General features: G+C 36.6%; 1 protein-coding gene across 1 annotated transcript in view; it reads right to left on the bottom strand.

Annotated features, from left to right (window-relative positions):
- The window catches only part of LOC109928802 (rab GTPase-activating protein 1), a 41,238-nt gene that overhangs the window by 10,955 nt on the left and 19,530 nt on the right, over positions 1-10,753 (bottom strand). Inside the window, exons 7-10 of the mRNA XM_048613369.1 lie at positions 10,602-10,730; positions 9,462-9,554; positions 6,498-6,608; positions 579-683 (exon numbers count right to left, since the gene is read on the bottom strand). Of these exons, the coding sequence (XP_048469326.1) occupies positions 579-683; positions 6,498-6,608; positions 9,462-9,554; positions 10,602-10,730 (438 nt within the window). The remainder of the gene's footprint in view (positions 1-578; positions 684-6,497; positions 6,609-9,461; positions 9,555-10,601; positions 10,731-10,753) is intronic.

The raw sequence follows: 10,753 nt of genomic DNA, 5'->3' as shown, positions 1-10,753 counted from the left end.
TCCACAAAAAGATCAGCCATGATCTTATTGAATGGTGGAGCAGGCTCGAAGGGCCAGACGGCCTACTCCTGCTCCTAGTTCTTACGTTCTTAATACTTAAAATGCTAATTCAAGAATCAAGATCAAAAAGACAACAGTTTTGCGCAAAAATTACCTCCAATTAGTATTCTCATTTTTATCCACCTGCCCCTTGATTTTCATTCCCAAAAATTGCAAGTAGCTAGGTAGGGTATAGATCCTTTCTAGCAGTGACTCTCTGGTCAGCTTTCCAAGTATTCTTCCTGCTTGTCCAGTAAGTAATTGTTAATCTTGGTCAACTGAAAGGACATCAATTTCAAGCCTGTATCATGTTTTCATACCATCACCATGAGGTGCTTGGAAGTGACCAAGGTTTCTTACCTCTGATCTGGAGATGCTAAAACCAAATTTAACAACCTCTTGCCCATGTCTATCTTGGCTACAAACAAAAAACAAGACTGTCGGATCTTGGAAATCCCATTCTATAAACTAGGAATTTAAACCATAAACCATTTGACCCAATGAAGGACATGACATGTAGACAGATACAATTCAATTACCTGAGTGGCTTCATTTTCTAATCTCTTCTTTTCGTCTTCCGCATCAACTAACTTCTGCTTGGTCATGAGTAGCTCTTTATTTAATGCATCTGCTTTCTCCTCTGCCTGTCAAAAAAGTCAACAAAATCTACATTAATTTAGTTTTTAAGCTATTGTTGTGGCGATCTTATAGTTTAAATATTGAATCCAGCTATATTGGATTACATGTTTGTCACCATTGGTCAGGGCTTACCTTCATTTCCAACAATTCTGAAAATAATTTTACTATTTTTTTGTTTCTACTGTTAAACTAAGCTCTGCCATTATAAAGCAATATTTCTGGAAATTACAACATTAAATCTAGTTGGTGTTGAACTCAAAAACAAACAGCATACTATATAAGTTTAACTTAGTTGTTAGTACAGTTTATTGGAAAGCTTTTATCATAGCATTAAATATTGCTCATAGTAAGTGAAGTTACATTTATTTTACTGGGTACGTAATGTATTTGGTCAAATTATCCATTCAGCAACATCTACTCTTTATGTTCTTTACTCACACAATGGAGCATAGCTATAAAATTTTATTCACTGCACACAAAAACCCTACTTTACAAACCAACTTACAGCTGAGGGCATTTTGCTCAAACGTATAAGGAGGTTGACATCAAAAATGTGGTTAACACAGGAACACTAAAAAAGTAGGTCATTCATAGCTGCATAGCTGTTCCACCATTCAATTATATTATAGTTATGTTAAAGATGAACTATCAACTCACATTGTTGCCATAATCATCATTACCAATGCCTAACAATAATCTATCAATCTTAGCATTAAAATTTTCAAATGATCTCTCAATACCTTTACAGGGAACAGTCAAGATATATGTGATGCTTTACTTGAAGAAGTGCTTGCTGATTCACGCATTAAGTTTCTGCCATCTTGGTCTACACTCTTGCATCAGAGAAAGTAAGAGAAATTCTCTTACTTCACAATCAAACTGTTTAATCTTAACTATCTCAACAAGATCACTTTTCAATTTTCTAGACTCAAGTGAACAGCAGGCTAGACTCTGCAACCTTTCCTCATAATTTAACACATTTACCTCAATTGGCAGTGCACATAATGAAAGACCAAGTTACACACAAAGTTCACATTTAAATGACTGCCTTAACCACATCAGCCATATCTTACCCTCTAATTTTCTTTCCTGAAGGTTGCAATTCTTGTTATGGTATGGGCTCAAGACTTTTTTCCCCTATCCTTGTCCGTGCCATAAATGTCTCCATGGACTTTTAAGTTTTTCCACTTTTAAATCAAATAGCTAAGCTATTGCAACACTGCTAAAACAAAGTGCCCACCTTCTACGTTCTAGAATCCAACAACCAAGCTATTTGACAGGAAACCAAAAAGTTCCCACCATATGCTTTACTACCTACATATGGTGTAGTTTGTTTGAGCCGACGCTCTATCGCTTCAATAAAAATTCAATATAATTATGTGAAGATGCGATGAGAACAACCAGAATCCATTCCATATTTTATAGGAACAGGCGTAGGTCATTTAGTCCCTTGAGCTTGTTCCATCAATTAATGAGACCTTAGCTGATTTGCAGTCCAATTCCATGTGCCTTACACATAAGCCCTAATACCTGTGGTTAACACAATTCTAAATCTCAGGTAGATTTAACTGTTGATACAGCAATTTTCTGTTTCCAGAATTCCAAATTTCTACCATCCTTGTGTCAAGGGTTCTCTCGTTTCACATTTGAAAGTATAAAATATTACAGACCCATAATCAAGTCCCTAACGAGTCTACCTACCCTACCTCTTCCTTGCTACCTTACAAACTTTGATCAAATCATTCCTCAAGCTTTTACATTCCAGGGAATACATCCTAATTTGTGTAATCTCTTCTCATAATATAACCCTTTAGAGGGCAGGCAGCATTGAGGCAAATTTATACTGTGCACCACCCGGGGCTGATAAAGCTTTCTTAAGGATAGTGTCAGAATTGCTCTCAGTATTCATGTTGTGTTTTAACAAAGGATTTGTGTGATTGATACACCCTTGCATTTTACGCCTCTAGATATAAAGGCAAGTATTGCATTGGCATTTTTGATTTTATGTATCTTTTCGTGCCATTTTAAATCACCTTTAAACCTGGAACTTCACCATTTCAAGATTTCCAGCATTCAGAAAATGCCCTCGATTGTTCTCACATTTACTCTCATTCTATCCACATTCATGACAGTTCTGTACACCTTTACATCATTAGCAGATATAGATATGTGGCTCTCTCTTCCATCACCTAAATAGCTAATAAGGGAACAGTTGAGGCCACAATACAGATCTTGGAGGCACCACTATCCACATCCTTCCAAAATCTGCCCATTTTCCCTATTGTCTCATGCCATTCAGGCAATTTCCTAAGAGGTCAATAATTTGCCTTCAAATCCATGAAATTAAAATTTTAGTTAACAGTCTCATGACTTTCTCGAAGTGCCTTTCCTTCTTTGACTACATGAGTTATATGAGTGGAAAGTAATTTCCACTCTCAACATTTCCATATTAGTTAGTTATTGACCAGGCATTCATGACCTCCTTACTTCAAAAGAAAGACTGACAATACTAGACAGATTTTTTTAAAAAAAGGAGGTATTGATTTTAATAAGCAATACTGTTTGTGAAAACTGCTGTTCCTTATTCAATTACCGTCTGGCAAAATGACATTTTATCCTACAGATAAAACGGAACTGCTGTGATTCATTGCGAGATCCAACTATAAAACATTTAAACTTACAATGCCAGAATCAGAACCAAGGTGAACCAGAAGAATGTCTTTAAAAAAAAGATTAATTGCAGCCCAAGAGCAGATTTTATTTTTTGCTATTCAGGTGATGTTTCAACTCTGTCTAGCACACATTGGGAATGGCTATAAAACTGAATTTAGACACACCAAGTCAGTGACTCAGTGTGGTCTTCTAAATGAACCAGACTTGCTTTCAATTTTGTCTTAATTTCACAAATTATAACATGTGGATATTTAGATCCTCCAGAATTGTAGGATTTTAAAGCTATTTGTGAAACAAGCTTAAACCTACACCCTGGGACTCAGTAACCGGATGATGTTAGGTTCATAGGTAATATTCTAAATAAAGCTCCATTCAAAAAAGAAAGCAAATCCTGAGTGAAATACCTTCACATTTTGCAACACACAAGGCTATTCAGTTCATCTGCCTATGCTGGAACTATTTCAACAAGTTCTTTCTGATTCTTTAATGAATGTTAACTTTTGAATAATTCTGAATAACATTCAGGTGATGTGACAGATATTGAGCCAACAACAGAAATAACTGAAGGAAAGGGTTAACTTCAGTTTTCACCTAACCTGTTGTAGGGATAAATGGATTTTTGTAAATCTTAACACTCAGTCTACGCTTCAACAGTCTGAGATTTCAAAATAAGATCAAAGGACTAATTTAGCAAATTCATTACGATATAGAAACAATAAAACTGTGAAAAAAATGCAAATGCTTCACAAATGGAATTGCAAAACTAAATTGGAGATAAACAGAAAGATACTTCCATGTATGAATGCGAATGCTGCAATAAAATTAAAACGGTTTGAATTATAACATTACTAATATATGCTGACAGTTATTTTGACAAGAAGATTCATGATACGATTCTTCACCAGTGCAAGAGGGATTTGAAGCCTATTGTAAAGGAACAAATATAGAAGGTAAATCATTTGAGTGTGAAATGTTAAGTTGTCGCTGCCTTTTAAAAAAAAGGCAATTGTAATAAACTAAAAGGTAGGCAAAGAATATGGCCAGCTATTGGAAAAAGAACGAGCAAGTGCTTATGGCAGGAAGCAAACAATCTACCAGTGACCAGACTGAGTAATAGAGTGGATGAATTTCTTTTCTATAATTTTATATATATATGTGAGAGACGATGACTCTTGATATTTTACGAGAGGAGTTAGATATGCACACAAGGGAGAAAGGTTTAAAAGGATAAGGCGAAATGAAATAAGGTCAGAGGAGAATTGTGTGCACAACAAACACTGGCATATGCTTGTTGGGCTAACTGACTGGTTTTTGTTCTGTAAACTGAAATGTAATAAAATTATCTTGAGAATTAAACTTTACATAACCTCAACACCCCGACTGAAAAGCTTCCAAATGTAACAATTTTTTATCATGTAAAAGTATACTGAAGTGCTGCATTATTTTCATTTTGGATCCTTTATGGAGTGAGGGGAGGACTAGGAAATTTCCCTTTAGTTTATCAAAGGTATTTCACAAATGTTTGAGTTTTGCAGGTTGCCATAAAGCTAATAACAAAGCAAAAATTAGAAGCCCACTGAAGGCAAGAAGCAGGTTATTACCCTTTAGTCCGTATTTGTTGTAACAAGCAAAGGACTGAACACTAGTGAAAGAACTAAAATAAATGGAAGCTAATGTTAACTTGTCAAAGAAAAAGAGTAATCAGAATTCATAAATCAACCCAAACGATTTTGTTTTAATAATGTGAAGCAGCTTCAGGTGTTTTATTACATTGAAGGTGCAATATAAAGTGTTGTTGAATCAGGGATAGACTTTGGCTTGCACTACTGCAGAAACTGATTTCAAAGTTAGTAGGGCAACTACAAATACTGTAGATTGAGAGAACATCAATTAAAAATGTCTACTTTGCGTGATAAACTGGACTTATACAGCCATATTAACACAACATCCTGAGAAAGCTGTGGTAGCTCAAGCCCAGTTTCTACATCATGTGCTGTAGCATGAATGTGTAGATTCAACTTCAAATCTGTCCGGGACTTGGCAAATTCTCAATTCAATAAATATTTTTACATCATTCCTTCAATCTAAAATATATCGCTAACATACTGCATAGGAATTTTTTTTTTTTTTGAAATGAACATTTTGAACTGTACAAAAGCAGTAAATGCCCCAATTCTAAATGTTTCATGTGTTGTTTGGCTAGTTACAGCAACATCTGCTACTTAACCAATTATCTCAGCTGACTTTTCAGTTACCCAATGAAACAACTACTAACTCTTACTTACAATAAATGCATCCTCTAAAATGGCAATCAGGATTTCATGAATAACCAGATGGTATTATATTCAATACCTGGCTTACAAGCTAGGACATACATTGTTCTAATTTTAAGTGGGTATAATTTAGCACTGGTAGGAAAGCCATAACCTATTAACGTACAAACATCTTATGCACATGTACTCCGAAGCTTGATTAATTTTGCATTTGAAATAAGAGTAGTTTTAAATGTGAACCATTGAGATTGGCTAATGACTGCACGTTAAGCACTTCATTTGCTTAGAGATAACTTGTACGCAGATGAATGCATCCTCTACACTCTACAGATTTACAGTTTGGAGTTCTCTCACCTTTGGCATCACCTGAAAAAAATGAAGTCTTAGCATATGGAAAAAGTTTCTGACAAGTGAACTTGATAACTCAAATTCATGACATACCTTTCACACTTTGGCAGGTGTTAACTGCACAGAGATTAAATAATCAGTGTAAACTGACAAGATTGGACTTGGAATTTTAACTGATCACACGGGGGCCAAATCAGTAAGGAGGTGAAATCCTGTGGAAGTTTTCACGATTGCATATTAGGGACCTTGTATATACAGCAAGTTCAAAGAAAATTCTCTCTTAACATTCACACATTTTATTACCTGCAATGCAGCATCAAATGTACTACGTTCTTTAATCTATCACGATGAACTGCAAATCTGAGTTCAGTTGCAACTCAGTTCGCGGTATGAAAGATATTAAAATTTAACTTCCTAAGAATGTATTGATTTTCCAGTTACTGATGAATTAAACAATGTTTTCAGAAAACAGAACAGTAACTTCAGTCTTCAGTTCAGTCAAAAAGCTGCAGAGTTTACACTTACGTTATCCAAGTCTTTTCTGAGTGCAATCTTGCTAGTAACCAGTTCGTGTGCAAGGTCATCATTTTCCTGTTCCAATCTCATATTTGCTTCCTGTAGACGCCTGTTCTCACGCTGGGAGAGAGCAGACAGTTCAACAATGAAAAATAACAGACTAAAAATACTCTTTTCTAAATTGCTCTCTCTAAATAAACTACACTCTTTAGTCTTCATAAATCATCATTCAACCACAAATACACGACATGCTAACCTTAATATTTTAACAAGTCCTGTCTATAAATGTGTTGAAACAAAGTGCCTTTTCAGATTTGGCACAAACTCTGAATACAGCTGAAGAACTATTTATTTCTACATGAAAGGTTAAACATGCTACTCTGCTCAAAATACATCTGAGCTTCAGCAGTTATTTCTTTTCATAGTATAGAAACACAAAACACCATTCATCATGATCATGCCGATCATCCAACTCAACAGCCTGTTCCTGTTTTTCCTCCATATCCTTTTAGCCCCAAGTGCGATATCTGACAGTGGCTCAGTTGTTAGCACTGCGCCTCACATAGACCAAGGTTCGATTTAAGCCTTGGGTGACTGTCTGTTTGGAGTTTGCAAATTCTCCCCGTGTCACAGAAACCTTTAAAATTCTAATAGGGCTACACAAGGTAGATACAGGAAGAATTTTCCTGATGGCAGTGGAGTCACAGTATAAGAATGTGGGCTTAACCAGTTAGAACCAAGATGAGAAATATCTTCACCCAGAGAATGGTGAGTCTATGGAATTTGCTGCCACAGAAAGGAGTCGAGGCCATGTGCAGGTCAGGTGAATTGGCCATGTTAATTTGCCCAGAGCATCCAGGAATGTACAAGTTAGGTGGATTGGCAATGGTAAATGCAAGTCTATGATTGTATGTTCTTCAGAGTGACAGCATGGACTTGATGGGCCAAATGGCCTCTTTTGGTGCTGTAGGGATTCTATTCCATGAACCCCTTCTTGAAATCTCTCAATGTTTTGGCCTCGACTCCTTTCTGTGGCAGCAAATTCCATAGAGTCACCATTCTCTGGGTGAAGACATTTCTCATCTTGGTTCTAAATGGTTAAGCCCACATTCTTATTCTGTGACTCCACTGCCATCAGGAACATTCTTCCTGTATCTACTTGTGTAGCCCTGTTAGAATTTTAGAGGTTTCTGTGATTCCCTTCTCATTCTTCTGAACTCCAGTGAATATTATCCTAACAAATTCAATCTCCCCTCGTATGTCAGCCTCATTATCCCAGGTATCAGTCTGGTATCAACAGGCAAGGAAGAGAAGCGCACAGGATATATCAGCATCTCCTAAATTTTGCAAGGTTTTGATTATTAGCCTCTGGAATACAAGTCATGATGTTTGCTAGATAAAATAAAGTTTGATGTAAAACAAAGGAGAGAAGTAATAGCTTTACCTCAAGGCTGTTAAGTGATTAATATCCTTGTTACATTTTCAAGGTTTAGCATTTCCTATAATTTGCACACTACCAAACTTCTAAATTATACACTTCAAAGAAGTAACCAAAGAAGCAAGTGTGACAGTACTATGGTTTTAAGGAGGTTTTTTTTTAATGAAAGGTTGAGACAGAGATGATGAGTGATCTGCTTCAAGTCAATAAAGTAAACAGCCTGTTGGAACAACAGAAGTAGCCGAATGGGTGGGGTCAAGTGTTCACAGAACCGGGATTTTATTTTAGCTTTTAGAAGCTGTTGGGGTTGTGAAAGCTGCTACATCTCTATCCCTGTTTGCTCCAACTACAATCTGGGGGTCTCTTCCTGCCGCTAAAATTGCTTATGAGACAATCTAATTTATTGAATTTGCCTTTGCCAAGGGTGTGTTTATGGGATGTTACTTAGTAGTTTAGTAGTTAAATAGTCCACCATTCTGTTAAGTTTTCCAAAAGAGTTAAGTTATTCCAATCCTTCTTTATTTTGTTTGAATTTTAACTATAGTATATGAATAAAGGGTGTTTTGCTTCAAGCCTGGTAGTTTGGCCTATCAAATTGCACCCAGAACACAACACCTGGCATTTATGTTTAAAAAGGAAACAGCGAGAGTTTAGGCTATCTCCTAAACATGTTTTGAGTGGGTTTGGTCTGGCCATAACACACAAAACATCATTCTTGTTCTGAATTCAGAAATGCTTTAAGGAAAGGTGATGGCCTATTGGCATTAATCACTGGACTGTTAATCCAGAGACCCAGATAACATTCTGGGGACTCAGGTTCAAATCCCGCCATGGCAAATGGTGGAATTTGAATTCAATAAATATCTGGAATTAAGAATCTAGTGATGACCATGAAATCATTGTCGATTGTTGGAAAGACCCAACTGGATCACTAATGCCCTTTAGGGAAGGAAACTGCCATCCTTACCTGGTCTGGCCTACGTGTGAATCCAGACCCACAGCATCGGTTGACTCAACTGCCCGCTGCTGCCTAGCCAGTGATGCCCGCATCCCGTGAATAAATAAAGAAAAAAAGTAACATCTTCTCCATTTCCCAGTGCTAAGCTTAAAACATTGCTGACTGGCCTTGGAGAAAGTGACCCAGGTTAAACATTTGATGCATGCCCTCAGAGGCAGACAAAATACAAAACTTGTAGCAAGTGGCTAAATTGATCCTATCACTACTATATTGTCCAAAGAGGTTTTACTGTTGTTGGCCACTGTGGATCTTTCACATCTCTGGGGATTGTAGCAGCGCTCAAACAGAACATTTGCATTAAAAGTTCACCTAGCAACCTTTGAAGTAACCAATGTCATATAAACGAGGTGACTTTTCTAGATGAATTGAAAACTTGTGTTACAGAACTTACTTTGCTGCACTAAACTGATTAGTCAAAAAAAAATTAACTGAAGACTTTGAAGCAATAATTGATTTAATAACAACTTATACATTCAAGTATAGATATTAGGTGTAGATACCACTAGTTGTTTCATACCTCAAATCTTTCAACAGGATCTTCCTGTTGAGCTTGTTGTTCCCGCATTACCAAGTATTCCTTTTCATATTTCTTAAGCTTTTTCTGGCTGATCTGCGCATTTGAACATTGAGGAAAATATTGTGAGTAAATATTCAGTGGGTTAGTTTTTTTAAGTTTACACTTCTATACTAAATTAAGATCATTAGACAAACAAATTACTTATCTAAAGTAGTAAGCTCTCAGCAGTGGGCACCTATATAAAAGTGTTCTGTGATTCTAACTGGAAATCAACACATTTATTTTAAAAAACAAAGTTGCAAGCTGCTTGTTTGATGGCTCAGTAAGGGGCACCGGGCAAAAATCATACTGACAAATAGTTTAAATCTCCAATCTGCATTCAGCTTGACACTGATCCAGATTTCCTTTCCCAGCAGTCTCAAATGGGGGTGGGTGGGGTGGGGGGTGTAGGGGTGCGGGATCGTGGTGGTAAAGCAAACGTAGGTAGAGATTGTCATCGGGGAACGTCCACACGCACGCTGATAGTGTACATAAATACCTGGACACATTTTGAAGGGTCCCACATTCAAATGAATCACTGGCACTCCGTCGAGGCTAAGTTGCACGGTATGCAAAAGGGACCATCACCACAGATTAGGTTTGACTCAAAAATACAGCCAAAGGGAAGGTATGGGTGAGATGCGGGGGCATTGAAACAAACTAAAAAACCTTTTCTGATACGAATGTAATACAGTAGAATTTTTATAAAAATAGGAAGAAAAGCAAAGAATTTCCAGGACTCAACACTTTAGGAAAACATCAGAGAGCATATCAATCAGTGAGATAAAAGACCAATGACCTCAAATAACTGTTAAAGCAACTATAATAAATCTAAGATCGTGAATAAAGCAAATCTACAAAGTACCTTGTTTTATTCAATATATTTAATTTAATAAAATTTAACGTTGCGCTTAATGGTGACTAAAGGTACTCCTAGCTAGGCCACGCATTTTCCAGAATAATTTAGCATTTCATCACTCTGCCAACTCAACTTTTTTGAAAAAAATCAAATTAATTTCTACTAAAAACCTTCAAGTCTAGTTAAGTCCCTGCCCATTTTTTGGCTGAATACTGGCAGTTATGAAACGTTTACTTGATTACCTTCATACTGCAGGCCAGCTCCATCAGCTTTTTAGCATTTTCCTCTGAGCGATACCTTTTAGGAAGCTGAACACGGAAAAACTTTAAGGCCCCTTCAAAGTCCGTCAATAGAAGATCATCTTTTGAAGTCTGCAAAGGAAATTTTAACAGAA

Source organism: Rhincodon typus, chromosome 28, assembly GCF_021869965.1.
Source record: "Rhincodon typus isolate 14 chromosome 28, sRhiTyp1.1, whole genome shotgun sequence".
Lineage (NCBI taxonomy): Eukaryota > Metazoa > Chordata > Chondrichthyes > Orectolobiformes > Rhincodontidae > Rhincodon > Rhincodon typus.
This window is presented reverse-complemented; position numbering and strand designations above follow the sequence as displayed.